General features: G+C 37.9%; 1 protein-coding gene across 1 annotated transcript in view; it reads left to right on the forward strand.

The window, feature by feature from the left end:
- PRKAR2A (protein kinase cAMP-dependent type II regulatory subunit alpha) overlaps nt 1–21209 on the forward strand; it is a 77455-nt gene that overhangs the window by 48486 nt on the left and 7760 nt on the right. The window contains exons 3-8 of the mRNA XM_064519071.1: nt 2929–2981; nt 4547–4630; nt 8293–8399; nt 13543–13696; nt 16669–16770; nt 18555–18629. Of these exons, the coding sequence (XP_064375141.1) occupies nt 2929–2981; nt 4547–4630; nt 8293–8399; nt 13543–13696; nt 16669–16770; nt 18555–18629 (575 nt within the window). The remainder of the gene's footprint in view (nt 1–2928; nt 2982–4546; nt 4631–8292; nt 8400–13542; nt 13697–16668; nt 16771–18554; nt 18630–21209) is intronic.

Below are 21209 nucleotides of genomic sequence, written 5' to 3' on the forward strand. Positions count from 1 at the left end.
ACTGTACTGTAGGTTTATTTAGCTACACTGTCGAAAAAGATCAGCTGTCTACAGGACATAAATGAATCCTAATCTTTGCCCAAATTTAAAATTGGTGTGAGGCTCTTGGTGCCATTGAGAAAAGAATGAACAAATTGCTCATGTTGCTAGAGTGGCCTTTCCACCAAAGAACTACACTTCAGAGAGGTGGGCTGTTTTATGTTGCAGGAGTCTCTTCATTTTCTTGTGTATACTTTAGTACACCATAACTTAGTAGCCCATTCTGGAGCAAACATATATGGATATTCCTGTGGCTACATCTTTGTCCTGTGATCCTGCAAATGCAATAGGCAACTTCTAATACTTAAGAGGATTTTTTATATAAAGCTCTTAAGAACAGAAGTTGCTTCTCTTTTATTGTGAGGTGATCTGGAGTAACCCTGTATAGAGGAAAGTTTGATCGCTGCATTTTTACAACTCTCTGAAAATAACCCTTGTTAGTTGGAGAAGTGTCAAGATTTGTTGCCCTGGGTTAAGACTGATCACAATGTTGCAGGGAACTGTGTTGTTTTTATTGCTAAATGTTTTAAGAGAAGGTTTTGCTCTAGTGCTTCTTGGTCATGGTAATAAAACTTGGTCTTCCCAAGGAAATCTGGAAAAGAGTTTCCTTAGTTCCAAAGTGTATTCTTAGCGATAGTTTTCTTGCAGTTGAGGAGAGAACAAATCTAAGTTGCAGTTTAATATTGAGAGTTGAAGTGATGGAACAGTGTAATGCAGTAGAGGGGTCTCTGAATTCACAGCTATGCAGCTCGAATGAGCTTATATGTCAGGTACTTTCAGAAGCTTAGGTAAGTATATTTGTAGTACTTATTAGAGTACACAATACAGGATTGAACTCCACATTACTGGTAAGATATGCAAGAATATAAATCTCCAGTTTCCCCATACTGATTAAACCAAGGAGTCTTTCTTTTTAAGAAAATGTTCCTTATTAGGAAATCCAAGGCTTTCACAATAGACTTTGATCCTTACTGTAAAATGAAAGGAGGAGGAAAGCTTTCATACGGAAATGTTAATAATGTTCTCTTTGTTAGTGCTTTTGTATTGCATATTAAGTGAGTGTTTGCCTATCAGTCCAAGTTCTGTCTCTTTGTACACATCTATCTTCCCTTAATGCAGTCTTCTTTGGACTGGTGGACTTTGGATATGGTGGACTATACTTTTTTTCCAGCTGGGGAAGAACGCTGTTTATCCTTTTAAAGTATCTATCCAAAAAGTGAGTGGACTGTGCTTTGTTAGACTAAAATCATGTGTTCATTTGTTGCACTTGCACCATTAATATGCCATAAGAGGCAGTTTAACACCTAGGTTGTTATATGATGAGCAATAAGTACTCTTTAAATGGCTAATGATTTCACCATGGATTTTTCATACTGTGATACGATAAATGGATGGCTTGCATTGTATTCTGATCTCTTTGCCCTCGCCAGAAAGAAAGGAAATAAAATTGAATTTGCTGGGAAAAACTTGCACCTTTTAGGCAGCAAAAATGATGCAAATCTTTCCTAGCAAATTAGGTTAGGCTTATGTGTTTTTATAGCTCTTTTGAAAGCACAGTGACAAGGTCCATAGTCCTGTATGCATCTTTAAATTATTTGCAAGTTGCTGAATACTAGGCCTTCTAGATTTTTTGAAAATCTGCTTACTTTTATTTATGCTAAATCCATTCAGTAGTTAGATGTCATTGCAGTGAGCTTCTGGGCATTCTGCCAAGTCTCCAGTATTGTCAGGATACTGGATAAAGTGCAAAGAAAAACACTTGCCTGTGTTTCCTTGTAAAATTTTACAAGTGGTTTGCAGTCTCAGAAATAAGACCATCTTTATTAAAGTGAGAGCAAAACTAGATGAAAATAGGACTGACTTTCTATCTGTAAAGCTGGTTAGAATGCAAAGTTCGCTTTGACATGTAAGAACTGTAAATGTCCGTGAGTTAGTAAGAAAGTCTCAACTAGAGACTTAGGCTTTTGGCAGCCAAAGATGTTTGTATTTAATATTGTAAAATCATTGTGTAACAGCTTAACTGCAAAGACAAGCCTTTTCTGAAGCATTAAAAATGAACAATTTTGAAATTTTAGAAGCTCATCATTATCATTACCTCTTTTACAATTGTTTCTGTAGGTATAACTTAGTTAATCGTTTGGCAGAGCATTGTTCTTTGCCACTACAGTATATGCTTTCCATGAATGCCTCATCCCTTTTAAATAATTGTTTTCAGTGTAATTTTCATATCAGAATTTGACATTCATTTGATTAAACTGTAGTAAGGTATAGGAGCATATGGAGGAGCAGCAGAGACTAACCATTATTTTTGGTCATAGAATATACTATGGTCAAGCTGATGGTTCATTTCCCAAGTTAATTTTTCTGTAAATATGTGAGATATATAAATAAAAGTGGGAGATTCTCACTCGTTAATCTGACTTGAGGTAGAGTGATTCCCACATCCCTCCTTGCATATGCTCTTTTAGTGTGTTTTTTTCTATATGCATTGTATGGTGGAGAATGAGGCAATGTAGCTTCAATATTTACCCCCCTGCTTTTTAAAGATGTTTTTAAATGAATCTAAATAGATATTGTTATGCTTTGAGTAAGAATTGAGAGGAAATCTGTGTGCATACACTGAAGTACTCGATAGGCAATATTACCTTCTGTTGTAAGGCATAGGCCTTTTATGTGAGAGTCTGAGAACAGCCATACCGTGCATGTTCTGAGAATAGATAGGATTTAAGACTCTGACAATACAGCAACGTAAGAACAGAATTGATTGTGTTTTTCCAGGAGGAAAATAAAATACAGATAGTAAAGCTAAGGGAAAGGAGTTGAAGCTGGATTTGTTTGATGTTCTCACGTAATAGCTTCTTTTGACTAATTTCCTCTTTTTTTCCTAAGTTTGTGCTGAAGCTTTCAATCCAGATGAAGAGGAAGAAGATACAGAACCAAGGGTAGGAATGAGTGCATTGTACCATACTTGATTCTCTGTACAGTCTGATAGGTAGATGTCTTTATGTCATCTTTTTCTTATCACTCGTGCATTTTGTTCTGAGAGGTTGTGAGTGGCAACTCACAAGTGGCATTGCTCTTAAATTTTGGGCCACTTTAGTCAATGTACTTATTTAGTCACTATAGCTTTAACATAATTTTATTTCAAAGGTCTTTAGAGCTATGCTTAAGTCTACCATCTATATAAATTTGAATATTTTCCTTTCTTAATTATCTTTTTAAACACTTGTTGATGCAGTTCCTGGAGCACTGGTACGGTTGTGAAGAGTGAGTTAAGCTTTAACACAGCTGTTTCTTCATGGGTGCTTAAAATTCCTCACGTGCCTTTCGCTGCTGTTCTTGTCAAAGCAGTTCTGCCTGGGGAGAGATTACTTGCTCACAAGAGAAATACTTTGTTGAAATATTTTAAGCCTGTAGCCACCTGTTATTGTATTGTCTTTAAATGTTGGGAATTTCTAGGAATTACAAGTCCAGATATTGTAATTGTATTTCTTGAGAGATGCTTTGATGTGAGGAAATCCTGTAGCCTGGCTAGTCAGGTTCAGTGTTTTCTGTAAGGACTTCTGGTGTTCAGTTTTCTAGGTTCCATCCCAAGGATGCTTGTACTTCTGCAATGGAAGTCTAAGAATAATTTAATTTCTTTTAAAAGAGAACTTCATCAATAAGATGCTACAAAAAGAAAAAAAAAGACTGAGTGTGTTTGATCATTCAGATGATGAATATATTTATTCCTTCAAAAGTCTTAATTTTCCTGACTGCTGATTAGTAAAAACAAGGTTCCTTTTAGAAGAGAGATCTAAGATCTGCTCAACTTTGGATAATGAATTTTGAGAAATTCCTTGTAATGTAACTGTTTTCCGTGTAATTCCAGAAATACAGTTATACGGTAAATATGAGGTAATTAATGTTTTTACATATGTATACCCCCAACAAGCACATATATAAACATTTCTATGAAGGAGTGAACTTTGATTCCTTTAACTTGAGGAGAGGTTTATGACTGAAAAGAAGTACAAAGAAATCTCTCCAGCAGCAAAGTTTTTATTTAAGCAATTCTGTTAAAAAAAAATAATAATAAATTATACTTCTTATACCAGATAGCTTTTATTATTAGATGGGCTGATAGAAATATGTATCATACGTCTTGTAAACTATCTGTGTACCAACAGCAAGCCAGAGCTTAGAATAAAAACACTTGACTTTTTCCCCTGTGCAAGATGCCCAAGGCTTGGTCATATCTATGGCTGGATTAGAAGAGGAGAGAAAAGAGATCCTCTTCTTCCTCATCTCTTTGACTGTTATTGCCCATGTGTTTACTGTCAGAATAATTTATTTCTTATCTTATTTTTCTTTCACTCTGTCTTCAGACAGACTATTTATGTAAACAAAAAACCTAGATACTTTGAAGCTCTTGATTTGTGTTGTGTCTTTCCCTCTGAAGTGAAGGTTCAGCCTGTAATCATATTTATTTACTGTCATTACAGTTTTGTTTTACTTTGCTTTAAAGGTAGTTCATCCAAAAACTGATGAACAGCGATGCAGACTGCAGGAAGCTTGTAAAGATATCCTGCTCTTCAAAAACCTAGATCAGGTAGTATTGCTATAAGGAAATCTTAACTGGAGTTGCTGGTTTGTATGTACAGATAATAGTTTGATCTTACAGTCCAGACACTGTTTTTGCACTGTGATAGTTTATGAATTATTAATTATGTGCAGGCTGGCTTGGGGCATGTATTTGGAGATCAGAAAGCAATGGATAATACAAACAAACATGTCAAGTTGTCAGTTACCAGGATTGCCAGATCCCTTTCCCTGCAAAACGTGGTTTTTTTCTGTTTTCACTAAAGAAAAAATATTTTTTAATTCTATTATTTGTCTTTTCAGTAGTTGCTGCTGGGTACCATTGCAGTTGATTTCCTTTTCCATAGGAGATAGTTCATGATTTCACATGTAATTTAAAATGGGAAAAACTTACACAATTCATAAGTTTCATGTTGAACACTATCCACATTTGCTTGATTTCAGAATGCTATACTTTTTATTAAACATCAACATTTCAGTCAATTTCCTCTAAGTGAATGTAAAAGTGATATTTCTAGGATCTTCTTGTTCTTACTCATCCTATAGATGTGTTGCTGAAGTTAATTACTTTGATTTGATTACTGTCTGCTTCAGCATTAAATTTTAATAATGGGTGTCTCCATCACTGGCACTTAGAAATCTTAATTAGGTTTTTTTTTTTTTTTTTTTTTTTATGAGGATCATAGACTAGTTTAGGTTGGAATGCACCTTTGCAAGTCATCTACTGCAGTCTCTGAGAGACCATAAAATAAATGCATCTCATCTCTGCTTTGTGTTTTCCACCAAAACAGAAATGAATCTCCACTACAGGTTGGAACACTATTTTAATGTTATTACAACAAAGAGGAAGAATGAAAGCTGTAACACCAGTAATGGACCCTGCAGTTTTCTGTGTTGAATCAGTGAGCTTTGTCTGAAATATGGAAGGATGGATGTGGTAGCTTATGGTTTCAGATATGCAGCTCAGCTTTTCTTGAAAGCCAGGAAATTCTCCCAGTTCTGATTGCTGTACAAGCCTCGAGAGACATTGAACTGCATTCCTGAAAAATTCGTTGAAAGCTTTTGATTGCAGCAGGCTTGAGGAATTGACATGGAGTCAAAAAGTTTCTTTGAAAGCTGTCCTTTCCAACACTGTCCTTTCACTGTTCTGGGATTCCTGATGTTATTAAGCCTATTTATTTAAGCCATTTGAAAGGTTCCTTTTGCAAGGAACACGATCATGTACAGTAAAAATGAAATATATTTAAGAATGTTCAGCAATTCAAGGGGTATGTACAAAATATGATCAGCATTCAAATTGATTAGATCAATCTTTCATCTTCCAGTAAAATAACCCAGCAAAAATTAATAACCAGTTAATATTCAAAGGTGACTTTGAAAAACATATTTGAGCTGAGAGAGTTGGGTTGGAAAATTACTGCTTCCTGGCAAAAGCTTTCTAAGCAACCGGAGCGAGAACTAATGGAAACAGTCTTAACTGCAACTGTTAGAGCTCAGGCATTATGATAGCGCATGGCTGAAAAAGACGTCTGCAGTGCATACATTGATTATAATATGGCAAAGGGCACTTGGCAGAGACGGGAGAGCTTTCCTAATAATGGGTATGAACTTGCCTCTTTTCACACCCTCTTCCCCCTCCCCCCCAATAATTTGATCTTAACCCCTCTGTGTAATTGCAAAATGTGAGTAGTTTGGAAGGATGGCTATAAAATACGCACTAAATAGCAACATGCATGGCTGCTGCTTTTGCTTAGTACATATTGTCCTTTAACAACTGTCAGGAACACCTTCAAATTTAGGCTCAAAATCTGTTCTGTTGCTCCTTCCCCTTCTACAGAGTGTCATATAAAACTTTTAAAAAGCAGAAACACACAGAACACAATTATATTTAATCCTAGAGGAGTGACTTGAATATCCTAGTCAAATTCATCCCCTTTCCGCTGCTTGCATTTACGTGAACTGTGTTGAATTTAGGACCAGTGATTCAACTGCCATGAATTGCCCTTTTAAATGTCTTCACGTGCATGAGTAGTTGTTGTAATACTTGGAATCAAACACTAAGGAGCCAGTGTCTGGTTGACCACTTCTAGCAAAGTTCACATTGAACTTTGGACTAAAATCAATCCAGATTGTCCCAGAGTTTAATCATGAAGTTTTGAGCATTCTCAATGGTTAACCTGAATTGTGTTTAAATATAAAGTGCTGGGGGAGCAGATAGCCTCTCCTGTTAAAAAGCTTTGTATTGACGTAATGTGTAGTCTCCACAGTGTCTTATAAATGAGTTTGCAGAATCTTAATTATGGCTGAATTTTGTACTGGGTGAGAGCAATGACTGTTATCCTTACTAGTAAGACCCCTGAGCATGTTCAGTACCCGTATGTAAATCAAGAGTATCTTACAGTTCAGGTATCTTACAGAACTTCTTCCTTTATTGACAGAAGAGCTCAGTATTTCATTTACTTAAAATGATAAGTCTTAGCCTGTTTATTCTCCAAATAAAACACTGTTCAGTCACAGTATTTTGAAAAAGCCTTTTAATATCCATACTGCTTGTTTTCTGACATCTGTTGCTTAAATGCATGCTGTGAAATATGGGTTAAAACAAATGGCTTTCAGGCAATGATTCTTTGTTTAGTTTAAATATCAGGAGAGTTTTTAAAGAAAATAGGTTTCTAATGAAAAGGTAGGAAATATTTTTAATATACTGGCACCTACCGATGCTGCTATGACTATCTCCAATTTAATGACTGCAGTAAATATCTGAAGTGCATCTAGCAGTCTAAACACTGGTTTGTGTGTTTATGCAATCTATTTTTAGAAACTCAGCTGTGATCTAAATCTTAAACTTGGAACACTCAGTCACTGAACTTGCAATGCAAATCTATTGTTAATGGATTTAAGAATATCGAAGGTAGTAAAGCATCTCAGCATTGAGGCAGGGCATTTATATTACATCCTCTTTCAAATTTCTTTGGCTGTGCCGCCTACAAAAAAATTTAGTCATAGCTCATCAGAAGCCTAGCTTGAGTCTGCAGTGCTGACCAGCATTATCCTTTTTTCTGTGTGTGTTCCCCTATCTGTTATCTTTGTCTCACGCTGAAATTGCAGGTTCTCTGAGACACAGAGCATCCTGGGAAATATTCTGTGCTTATACGTGGGTTTGTGCTATATGGTCCTGATCCATGACTTTGAGCTCTTAGATTATGACAGTTCAAATAAGATATTAGTAAATCTTCTTAGTGATGTTTTTGGACATGAATATAATGAAATATATGTACTGCTGATAGGAAATCAATATATATTGATGGCAGTCAGTGAAGCTGTGTCAGTTTATACCAAGTGATAACTTGCCATACATTTGCACTTTAGCACCAAAACAGTGCATAAATTAAGCCACTTGGGCGTAAATTTGAGTTAATATCTCTTCCAAAATGGAAGCATTTATATTTGCCTGCATTGCTGAACTTAAATTAATAAGCTGGAAATAAATGAGGTACTAATAGAAATCAAAATTTAATGTCAAAGTAACTTGTATTTTCGTAGACTAAAAATAATGAGGTGCACTGTTGAGATCAAGTCAAATGCACTTGCCTTTGTCCAGCAAATAATACTAAGGTGTATTTTGGGGGGTGGGTTTTTTTTTTTTTTTTTTTCCTCCTGTTTATTTTATAGGAGCAGCTGTCTCAGGTCCTTGATGCCATGTTTGAGAGGAAGGTGAAACCTCAGGAACATGTGATTGACCAAGGGGATGATGGAGACAACTTTTATGTCATTGAGCGGTAAGCAGCTGTGCTTCGAAATGTAAATAGATTTCTTTTCAGTTTCTCTAGAAATAGCAGGGAGTGCTTATTGCAGACTAGTTTCCCAAGAAAATATACTTTTTGCTGTCCTCACCCCTTTCATTTGGTCTTTCCATTCTGCCCTTTAGGCCCCCATTGACTTTTAGATCATTTGGCCAGGGGCTATCAAATTTGACAGAGGTGGACATTTCAAACCTGCTGGGTTTTAACATGTTCTGTGACTACTGGTGACTGGGTAAAAACTCAAATACTATTTTCTCTGAGGGAAGGACTGCAGCATGAACTTACCCATGGTCTGCTCCATTTAGCTTTTGTGCACATCAGCATGTGTGTGGTTTGAAACCAGTCATATACGTTGGCTCTAGACCAGAGTGGATTTTTTTGAAGTTAGGAGGGGAAAAGGAGCAAAAGAAACCATATGGTAAGGGAAGGGACAAGAGTTTATTTTGGGGAGGGGGAATAAAGGAAATACAAATCCATAAGCACCTAAATTAGTCGCTGCCATGGAACAACTTGGGTTTTGTGTAATTGGTTTTGATCACTGACTTTAGAGATGCTTGTTACCTTGCTTCTGTCAGTCACTTGGTTTGTGTTTGCAGTTTAAGGTGCCACTTCGCATTTTTTTGTGCCAAGCAAATTCACATGGTAATTTTGTAAATTGTATATTTGCAACCACCATACAATAGATTTGTGCACACACACATTTTGAGCATCCTTCTCCCTTTTGGAAGAAATTCTAGCACCTCAGAATTTCCTTTTACATAGCTAACATTAATCATACTCACCATATTTGAAGAAGAATTAAGGCCACGGATTTATTTCTTCCTGTAAAACTAAAACTGTAGTATTACCAGAATATTACTAACAAATGATAAATGTCTGTTGGCATAGGATCTTAGCTAACTACTTTTTCGACTCACTGTAACCATCATCCTTATCACTGAAATAATGGCACCTTTAATATGGTATTAAATGCTTTCAAAGCACTTCTTTAAAACAGTGCATTGCTTTTGGATTGTCATTTATGCTATGCTTAGGGGGTTTGCAAAACAATTTCTAGATTACGTTCTAATAATCCTTGTTTGCTTAGTGGCATTCCCCATTTTGATTACTGGAATTACTAGAACATAAGAGAACCTCAAATGTACCCTCACCAAGTGCCCATTCTTAGCTTCTCTACCATTGTACCCCATTACCCTAAACCATTTGTACACTCAGATACCTCCCTCAGCTGTTCTGTCCTGATCCCATGTCCTTAGCTGGAGAGGGCAAGTGCCTTCTCTCCTTGTGTTTGCTGGGGAGTGGGCTGTCCCAGATATGAGTAAGTTACTGCAGATCAGAACTCATGGGAGTCTTTGGAGCCACAAGCTCTGCAAAGACAAGATATTCTTACTGTATGCAGAGCAGGGATTGTTCATCTTGAGGAAACTCAAACTTGGTTTGAGTGCCTCATAAAAATGTGAGATACCATCAGCCACTTGGATGTTTTTTAATTTGTTTCCGTGCAAGGCCTTAGTTCCTAACCCCTGTTGGTTAGTATAAAGTATTTTTCTGCTAGGAATTTTAACCTCATCTTGATATGAAGATGCAACCTTATTTTGATGTTCAGGTATATATTTTATGGTCTGCGTTCTACAGCTATAATGCTATTCGACGTTTTTTCTATCGAGAGAGTTGGGTTGGAAGATTTCAGGCTTTTAAGGGTTTCTTTGATTTCAAGGTGTAGTACACCAGTAATATAAATATGTTGCCAAACTATGTGGCAGAAAGGCTGTGCAACGAGGGGAATTAAATAAACTTGATGTTTTTTAACAATAGATCATACCTGACTTTGCAATAACACCAACTCACCCACACGTCCCATACTGTTCTGTTGTTACGAACAATTCGGAGGTTATCAGTTTTCTGTTTGTTCCTCCCCATTTTTTCATGCAAAAAAATAGAAGGATATCTGTGATTACAGAAAGCTAAGAAATTCCCTCTTGTCTGCAAGTGCAATTTCAGAGGGGTCTGGTTCTTTTGAGGCACCGGTAGACATCAGTAATTAATGCATAAATATCCCTGAGGATTAGTTCCTTTCCTGTCTGAGTGAGACTTTGTATGGCAGAAGTAACTCTTCTGCTTCTTATCTGCAAAGAAAAACAGGCTTTTTTGGCACAGGCTTTTTTCAAAGTCTTCTGGCTGTTAGCATTCCTCACCGGATTGCTTGATATTTGTCTGGGTATCTTTTACCATGCACAGAGTGACAGCAGGCAGGATAGACGCAACTTGAGGACACAGCATAATGCACATGTAGGAGAGCTAGGACAAATGTGTTGCACAGCTAAGCATTAGTATGCTCACCGCTGCCAAGGAGACGCTCAATGAGTCTGTGGTGGTTGGGCAGTCATCAGTCAGGAGGGGACGTGTTGACCCCTATTGCCTCTGAGAACAGACTGATCTTCAGTCTTCCTGAGTTGTCCTCTTCTGGTTTTCTGCTTTTTTTTTCCATAGGGTTTTACATTTTTTCATGTCAGTATTTTTCTCTTGAGTCCTTGAGCTTCTAACGATTACTGTCTCAGAAATTACACTTTAGTCTGTGTTTTTACTCTTCTTATCTTGCAGAGCTTTAGTTCATGGACTGTCTCACAGCTTAGCAACAATTTTCTTAATAAAGCTGAGTCAAGGTCGCCCAGTGGTGCCAAACCAAACTAGTCCTTGGGGCACAGACAACTGAATGCTGGGCTGAAGGTTATGTGGCTACAGTGACTTGGAAAAAAATGGCACTAGTAAATGTCTTTGAGGCTGATGGGTGGGGAAGAGAGGTTGTTTCATTTCCCTTCAGGTGTTTATAGATGGTTCTTCTAGATCAAAAAGATGATCCAAAGATTGTTTCTCCTGATGCCTCTCAGAGAATCAGTAACTGGATATTGAACATTGCAAGAATTTTAGTGCAGCTTTCCAGCAATACTAATCCATATTTCACTAGTTTACTGTTAGCGTGCTGTTGTTGTGTTTTCTTTCTTTGTATCCTAGGTATGAGTAAGCAGTAGGGTGTAAAGACTATATAGTAAGGCTGTTAGACAGTCTTCATGTGCTGGCTTCCTCCTTTAGCTTTCTGAGTGACAAATTTCTTTTAGAAGCAGTAGTGTTCAAAGATAACTGACAAAGCCAGGACTGTCCATCAGCACTCCTGAATGCCCTGCTGTTACTGCTAGGTAGGTCTTACTGATGAGACTCTTCCCATATTTGTTTACTACGAGGAGTTTCACCTGCTGCCATTTCTGTTGATTCTTTTTTTCTAAGGTGCCTGTTGGTGTTCTGGGAGATGATACCAGTCTCTCTGACAGAGATTTCAACTTCATGGGAAAAATTATGTGTGCGTTCAGCACATCCGAAGCTGCTTATAAAGCCAGGAAAGTGTTCCCTACCTGCTTTTCTACAGGATGTAATACCTTTTGTAAAGTCTCTTAGGCCAGTGTCTAATCCCTAAATATTCTCTGGTGCCATAGCCAGGAATTAATCAAGCCTAGTCAAGCTATCTGACTTTTTATGTATATATTTTTTAAAGCACTAAGCATGAGACAGTTTGACAGTGGTATAGATGCTTGTCTGACTTGTAAATGGCTAGCTTTCTGTGCACAGCTTGTTTCTTCATATGCAGCTGCTGTGGTGCAGTTTGATCCAGATTTGTGCCTTGAATTTTGACTCTCTGTACATGTCTCCATCTTTGTCAGAGTGGTCTTTTAATTCTCAGTAAGTTCTGGCTTACTGTTCCCTTAAGTACATTATAAGATAGGAAGTGTGCCTCTTTGAGAACAGGGTGAGGAGGCCTTTCCAGCTTTTACAGGTTACAGCTCCACATGAGTGAAGTGTAGGAGACTTCTGGTACCTGAACACTTCCTTCTTGATCATTTCAGATATCCTGGCTATATGTCAGCAGTTTTAGAGAGCTTTCCTGCTTTCTGAAAGTGAGCTATAACAAAGTTTTCTTTAGCTCTGCAGCTTTTGTTTAAAGCCAATGTGACTAGAGTGGAATCCATAATGTTCTGCAAAATTGTCAAAAGTTACCCGTGCTGCCTAACAGTGTGCATCCTACAGTGTCACTTCAGCATGCAGAGAGCTCTTTGAGAGCCAAGCAGACTCTCCAAGTTGTAACATTGTATGCTGCAACTTGTGTCCTTCAGCAGCCTTACTTCCATGAAAATGGTGATAAGATTGTTTGGTTCAACTGTCAGCTTGCCCTGAGTTGCAGCATGGCGTGAAGTAAACCTGAGTGTGAAAGTTGTGGTCATAAGGGAGCTATTAGGCAAACACCAGATGTGAATTGATTCATTGGTTGCCTCTCCATGTCGCAGTGTAAAGATGTGGCACATGTTCCTGAATTAGCTTTAAATCGTCTGGCTCGAGAGTCAGTACATGCCACTCATAACAGCGGTCAGTTTGCCCTGCAAAACTTACTCATTATCTTGGATATGTACAGAAAGGCCCTCTCTGGGATCTTTGTGCTTCTACAGCATCACTGTTGTCCACACAAGAGTTGGAAAGTTTGAATCTAGCATGGACATATGCAAATACAAGCTTGCAGTTGTACTTTGGGATCACAATACAGACATACTCTTAAGTTGGAGTTAGGTTGAGGCAAAACCTTAGGAGCAGGTGAGCAGTTGCACTGAGTTTACCCAAAGGTACTGCAGCAATGCTGTCTTTGTGAAAAAGGTAACAGAGGTTATGGATAGATTTACGTGGCTCTGAAGAGGCCTCATTGAATAGTACACATGCTGTGAAAAGACAGAGGTGGTTAAAGACTGTGAAACTACCTATGCCTTGGCCAGAACACTCACAGTAGCAATGTCAAAATACTACGCAGAGGAAAGCAAGTAGATCCTGATCAGTTCTACCAGGACTGAAATGCTGTATTAAGGGAGAGATGCTGTGAAAGTACTTCAGATGGAAGCAACTTAAGATCAGACAGTTGGAAAGCTCAATAAAGCATGTTCCATATCACTTACCAGTAAGAGAGCTATTTTTTAATTTGGAAAACGTTTTGTGTGTATTCAGTTTAGTGTAACAGCTGAAAAATGTTTTTATGATCGATGTTGGAATGTTGTCTAATAAACAGCATCTATTCCATTTTTTCCAGGGGATTGTATGATATCTTTGTAGCAAGAGACAACCAGACACGCTGTGTGGGCCGCTATGATAATCATGGCAGTTTTGGGGAACTGGCATTGATGTACAACACTCCTAGAGCTGCCACCATTGTTGCCACAACAGAAGGAGCCCTTTGGGGACTGGTAAGGAAAGGAGATTGCTCTCATCTGCGTAATATTTTAAACACTAACTCTCTGGGTTCACCAGCAGGTGCTCTTCTCGGTATGAGTCCTTGTGCTAATAGCTATTTTATCATTATTTGTTATCTCATCTCCTGGCATAGAAGTTCCATTGTGCAAATGCTTTCGGTGACTTTCCTGAAACAACTTGTCTGTAAAAACTGTATCATTACATGTATCAGTCCCTTTATTATTTTGTATTTGCTGTAATCTTAGCTTCTATTAGGAGAAAAAACTGTTTTTGTTTTCATCCTGCCAGAGGACAGTGGAGACATTGATGCACGTATTTTATGGGGAAGGAAAAAAACACTATCTACATATGTCCTTACATTTCCACTCACCTTGCTACCGTTTTCAGTTTCTTAAGGGCCGGAGGGGAGTTACTTCTTGAGTACGTTGGTAATTTGAAGAGCTAGGAAAGCTGCCCAAAGCTTTGTTTTCCCTCAAAATAAACTGTTGCTGTCACAATGTTTCTGGTCTCTTTGTGGCTGCCCTACAAGAGGTTCTCAGGTCAACATGACCTTTGAGATACCAAGCTAAATGGCGATGTTGCTTTGTCTCTTGCCCAGCAGTGCTGAATGAGAAGCTGTAGACTTTAGTTTCCTTTTTTAGTTCTTTTCTCTGTAGTATTTGGATAGAGTTATTTTCACGGTGCTCTCTTACTTATCTGTGAGGGCTCACATAAATGGATTGTGCAATCAACAAAGCCTTTGAAGCCGGGAGCGTTGTATGCTTTCTGTGTGTGCTGGGCTCCTCGGCAACTATCGCTGGGGGATGACCATGTATTGTGACCTTGATTATATGACTGATAAGCTTTCTACACACAGCGTGCTTATACAGTTTCTGTGCTTGCTGAGAGAACTGACTTCTGACTTCCCTTTTCTTTGTGAGCTATAAGAAAAGGTTGTGGTAAATCAACCCGGGAGTAATGTCAGAATCTGATTTCTTGGACAAAACAAGATAAACTACCTGTAAACTGACCTCATTCATAAAAGGATGAAAATGAGAAGATGATTCTTCAGTCCAGTTTGCCTTTGAACAAACTGCAGCATTTGGGGTTAATTTTGTTTTCTTTCAGTGATTACAGTCACTTAATTAGGAAGGCGTAGTTGAAGGAGGGGGATCTCTTGCCAGTCATCTGTCCCTTGATTGTTTTATTAACTAAGGTTCCATTTTTCTGCCTTAAAACTTTATTTCTTCCAGTGGTTCTGTTGTCTCCATGCTTTATTATACTAGTTTGTGCCTGATCTACTTTAAATGCGATGTTTTTAGTAATCTGCAGAGGTTATTGCTAAAGCTCACTGGTTATCTCCCATTTAAGAAGTGTGAGTTACTCTTGCTGCATTGCAGTCTTAGGCCAACAAAAGCCTGGAAGGCTCAGACACAAAGCAGTAATCAAATGTGGGCCTCAACTGAACATGTCTGGAGAAAGCCTTGCGATCATGTACGCTTCCTTTACTGCTCTGCCTTCTTACTGTTCAAATACGGCCAGTTCTCCCTCTCGCTGATACTCTCAAATCCACTGTTCCAAATGAATTCTGAACTTTAGATGCTTTTGCAATTCCTCCCTGTGTTTCTGCACCTTTCTGCTTCTCCAGACAGCTACACTTGATGAGGCTTCTACCACTGTAACATTTCTTTAATAATAACAACAACAATGATGATAAAAAAAATTTGACATTTTCAGAAAATAAAATCCAGAGGAATGGCTCTCAGGACTTATCATATTTCTCCTAATAACTTGCTGTATGTAAACGTCAAGATTTTTCATACTGTTTTCCTGACCAAACTCTGCTCTTTTCCTTCTGTGTTTTTTGTTTTTGTTTTTTTTTTGATTTACACTTACTATTTCATGTTGTGTAAAATAAACTCTTCAACTCTTACTCTGTTCAGAATTAAACCCTGATCCTAACAGAGAATATGGGCATTACTGTAATGCAAAAGCTAACAATATCTGGTGGGCAGCTGCCCTTCCCCTGAGCCTTTATGTGCTGTTTATTTTCAGCTCTCTTACGGCCTTCCTCATCATTATATTCCAGTAGTTATGCCTCGCCTTTTCTGTTTGGAAGTAAAAAGCAAGATCACTGACAAAGTCTCCAGTATGTCTGCCATTACAGGTAGTGGCACGGGAGATGTACGGTAACTGGATGAGCTTGCCTTCACGCAGGCCTGTACTGCCACCCTGCGGCCACAGAGCCTGTACATCAATAACAGCATCTTAGGAGAAATAAAACATCAGGGCAAGAGGAGAAGGGGATCTTGTCTGGTGTTTGGTCTTCAAAAAACAAACCAAACAATCATTGCCTAAAAGGTGCTTCTGGTACATGTGGGACAGCTGGCAGTTAGGGAGTAGCCAGTCCCTGCAGAAGGCTGCCTCTCAGATCCTAAAAGTGGGAGTAGGGAATCAAGCCTTTTGCTATTTGATATTCTGTTTCTTGATCTACTCGAGACCTATATAAATGTCCAATTTTCTTTTGAAAACCTTGACTCGAGAAGAATCCATTTCAGACTTAATCCTAAAGTCGCTTAACAAATTAAGTGTTGCAAATTCCAGTTTCTGATGGTTTCAGCTAGAAGAACATGACTTCGTTATATGTGAACTGTGGAATACATCTTTCAAAAACTAAACAAACAAAAACCAAAAACTCAACCCTGAAAAACATACTAGATAGACTAAAAATTGAATTCTTAAATGATTCTCTGGGAGAGACCAAGTTTGTCTCATAGCTCCACATTTTTCAGATTGTTATTACAGTAAGTACCATCAAAAGAGCCATTACTCACCATCGTGTTGCATATGGTATCATTTTAACAGCTTCCTTCTCAAATCCAGTATTTGTTGCAAATATTGGTTCATATTATGGCTTTGTAAGTCCTTTTAATGCTCAGCATTTTGGCCGAGAGAATAATCTACTTCTCTGTGCTGTTTCTTGCAGGATCGAGTGACATTCAGAAGAATTATATTGAAAAACAATGCAAAGAAGAGGAAGACATATGAGTTATTTATTGAGTCTGTGCCCCTTCTTAAATCCCTGGAGGTAATGCGCCTCGGGCATCTGCGTCAAATTCTTGCATTGGCATTAGCTCTGCGGTCAGTGTTTCTGGTATATCAGTCTATGTGTCTTTTTCGCTCAGAGCAGAATGTTAAGAGCTACTTTGGAATTGTGTCTACTGTACAACTTATTTTATATTGTTGCAGTTGTACAACATTTCGTTCAGATTCTTCTTTGTTCACAGTTGGAAGATAGCTTGCTGATTTTTGTCTCAGTGTGTGTAAAGATACCAAAACACAAATATGCCAGACAACAGGTATTAAACTGAAGACTGGAAAATCGGGACTATGGTTCCCTTTGAGGGCATGGTGCTGAAGTAATGACACACTGCACTAAGGTATTCAGCTTTTATCAGCCATGAGTGATTTTTACATTTGAGGCCAAGATGTGGGCCGCAGCAGATCTTGCTTTAAACTCTTAACCATATTCAGGAGGTAAGCTAAGAACAGACTAGAGGAAAGCACCACTGCCTGGAAAAAAATGACCAGACAGAGGCAGGCACATGCCATGCTGATGTTTGTAATGTTTTCTAAGCTATTTAATCAAGCTGGATCTTCAAAGGGCTTTCATAGCCACACCAAACTGCTTTAAACATTGGTAGGTGTCCACCTTTGTCTTACACCATAACGTAGCTTTTCTTTCTTTCTTTATTTATTTTTTATGATAAGGGTATTTTTCAGCATTAATCTTTAGTGTTGGAGAAGCCCTTACAATTCACTTGAGAGAGGATTACAAAATAGTATTGTTAGGTGTGAATAGCAACTTCTAGAATATATTAGTTTGGAGATACGCTGTTAACTGTAGAAGGAGAGATTTGCACAGCACCTTCTCCCTCAATGCCTGGCTTAAACCAGTTCCATCAACGTGACTTTTTTGAGCAAAAAAATGACTCATAAATATTTAAGGATATAGAAGAATAACTCGTTAGCGCTGGATGGCTTTTTGCATGACAAGCTGCAGTTGAATCATGCGTGGATCAGAATTTACAGTTTCTCAGACGAGGGCTAGATCCAGGAGCATTTGTGAGATGAATGGATTTAAAACTGAATCATCTGTTGAGGTATTCATTTTAACCGTTTAGGGTTTTTTTTTCCTTGACTTTTTTACACTGCTCTGGATCAACCAGATTGTTTTGTCATGTTATATATGGGCAGCAGGAAACATGGGAGAGAAATTTAACTCTTGAGACTGTCCTTTCTCCCTTCCTATTTATGAAGCTGACTGCATGTCAGATGAGTACCTCTTGCCCTTGCTGGGCATCCTGTTGTAGTGCTTGCTGACAGTATAGAGCTATTATGCTTTTCATATCCCCTTCTCTCCACAATAGGAGTGAATTCCTGGATCAAAGAAAAAAAATTGTGTTCAAGTGTATGCTTAAGATTATTTGAAAATATTTTACTGGTATTTTTCATTGAAGTTTGTGCTTAGAAAGTTTCTGACTTCTTTCTGAGCAATTTCTTTAAATTTTAACTGAAACTTACAGGAAGTGATTTTTCTCTTTGCTCTAAACCTGCTGAATCAGTTGTTTGGAAACCTTGGGGTAAGAAAAGCATGTGGATGGGATGCAAGTTTTCTTACCCTAATGGTTGCCTTGAAAGCTATAGTGCAGTATGACAGTATCATTGTAGGGGCTGCATTTTTCAGTACCGAAATGCAGCATGTGTGTGTGTCTAGTGAATGCCTCTTCATTTCTATTTTGACAGGGCTACAAAGTTTACCAGAGGTGTACTATAGCAAGTGATTGTGTTTAATTTTCCTCTTTGTTCCAGCCTTCAGAGCGAATGAAAATAGTGGATGTAATAGGGGAGAAAGTGTATCAAGATGGGGAACGTATCATTTCTCAGGTACTTGAAGTCTAAATTTCCATGATCGTTCTCTCCTCTCTGCTTTTTTGTACTTTTTATTTGCTTGTACAACCACATTACTTAAACCAACTTGGCATCGCTTACTCTTCTAATACTTCCAATTTATTTAACCAATTTTTGAATATTTTGGGAATAGCCTACTACATTTTTTGTTAAGAATATTTCTACTACTTTAGTTTCTGGGGTTTTTTTCTTCCTCTCATCCTTTTGTTTTTTTATAAATGGTCTTTGCAAGATTTCAGAAGAGGAGTACATGTTAAGAAGCTGAACATATCAATGCAATTTTCCATGAAAGCCCTCAGTTAGACTTTCCAAAAGCGCCTGTGAGCAGATTAAAGGAGTCACAAGCATGTAATAAAGGCATCTCTTAATTCCTAGGTCTGACTAAACAGCAAAATTAGAACAATTTAAACAGGAGTATGATTTGGATAAAACTAAATGAAGTTATTAGAAAGTAATTTCACTGGTTTGACCCAACTCAGTTGACTATATTGTCTGAAGAAACTAGCAGGGTTATTTAAAACCACTGTTTTTCCTGATGGTCTTAGAGTATTTCAAGGCTGGAGTAGTCTGGCTTCAGTCTGTATAGCTTTTGGATGCTGGTGTGTGTTTTAACTGCTAGACTAGATCAAGACTAGATGGGTGGAGTGTGAAGCTGGACAAATTCAGCCTAAAGCTGTGACTTTTTTGGTTGTGACAGAAGTTAACTTTTGGAATAATTTACCAATGAAGCACTGAAAGCTTGTATCATGTTTAGCTGGGGTTTGCTCTATTTATTTATCTGTAAGAAGAAAGTGCTCTATTTTATACAAAAGTTAATGTAAGAAAGTCCTTGGCTTACCTGGAATAGTAGGCTTTTGATTACAACAGTCTTGTTTTATAAACAGAGTATGACTCCTTGATATCTTGAATATTTAGTAAACTTTCATGTCAGATAACTCTGAACGCAGGAAATCTTATTTTGCTGATAACCAAATACTGCCAAATTATTTCTTTCCAAAAATCCCCTCAATTTTATAAGATGAAAATCTTATTGCTTAAGAGCCTGAGAAAACTGAACTGTCAGCAAAATCAAAGCTTATAAACCTGAGTCTCAAACCTGGGAACCCAAGCAATCAGCGATCCAATTACACAGTTGGTTTTAATCTTTGTAATAACTGAATTAAGGACAAGATTTTATTATCCTGAAAAAATCAGAAGTAGGATTAATAGTCTGGATTGGTCTGGGTGTTGGTGATACACTGCTAAAGATGATAAAATTCTGTGCTTGGAAAAGTTTCTGATAGCTCCTACATTACAGCAGTTGCATCAGTATCATGAACCTCTTTTCTCTTGTGGATAATTTTACATTTTAGTTATCTTTCCGGAATTCAATCCTTCAATTAAGTGCAGTATGCTTTAAAGCACTTGAAAATGGTTAATGCATGCCAGTGTTATGTGAAGTCCTTATGTCTCCCACTCAGTTTATTTTCATTCTTTAGAAAAATAAATAAGTAACTACTCTTTCAGCACAGAAGTGGGCTGACTGTATCTGCTCATGTTATGATGATAACTGTCAACAGTGAACAACAGACTTTGTGCTGGATGGCTTATCACCATCCCCAGAAACCTTAATTTAAGAGCCTAACTTATTCTGTAACTGCAAGTTTAAGTCTTGCATCAACTTCTCACAGTCATACTTGAGTACAACTTCATACTTAAGTCCTAGTCATCTCTCCCCATCCTTCCTGTCACATGCACAGTCTCCTTGCCCAAACCTTGTCTCCCTTTCTTGTCTCTCTTCCTTCTCTTCCAATTCTACTACTTTCAAATCCTTTTTTTTTTCTTTCTAGGTTCTTTTGACTTTGCCTATTCCCCTGTTCCAGTCCTGCTTACCCTGTCCCAGTTCTTCCACTGCACTTGACTTGATACTGGGTTTATCTCCCTCACATTGTGTCCTAGTTTTGTTGCACCAACTCCCATTCCCTTATCATTCCTTATCCAGCCTCTGCCTCCTTGAGGCCTTTACTCTCTTCACCTCTGATTCATAGCAGGAAAGATATACAAACTCTTTGCTCTGACTTCCAGTCCTATACCAAGCCCACAGCTGCCTTTGCAGGGAAACTCCTTGCTATCACAGCTAACATTTTCAAAATATTAAGCCCTGGTGAACCTCTCCAGAGCACATGTAAATTGCAGTTGTTAAAGGTCTACAATTTGATGTTGGTTCTGAAAAAAATTCTAGATCTTAGAAACACCTGAGTGTTTTGAAAAAAAACCAAAAAAACCACACACATTCAACTATTTATTCTTCAGCACTTTGCAATATCTTTCTAGAATCTGACATAAAATTGTCACCAATTTTTCTCTTCTTCCCCTTTCTTTATATGATTTATTTTCCTTTGATGCTACTAGGTGCTTTATTCCTTACCATTCTCACTACCTTTCAGTCGGTTATGTCATTCCTTGTGTGAATGACTTGCTTTGTGGACTTGGTTTTCTATAAATTATCCTCCTCCTCCTTTCTATCTTAATGCTCCCCAAAAGTAGTTATTTTGGGTTCTGTTGATCCCACTGTTC

Source organism: Dromaius novaehollandiae, chromosome 12, assembly GCF_036370855.1.
Source record: "Dromaius novaehollandiae isolate bDroNov1 chromosome 12, bDroNov1.hap1, whole genome shotgun sequence".
In the NCBI taxonomy this organism is placed as follows: domain Eukaryota; kingdom Metazoa; phylum Chordata; class Aves; order Casuariiformes; family Dromaiidae; genus Dromaius; species Dromaius novaehollandiae.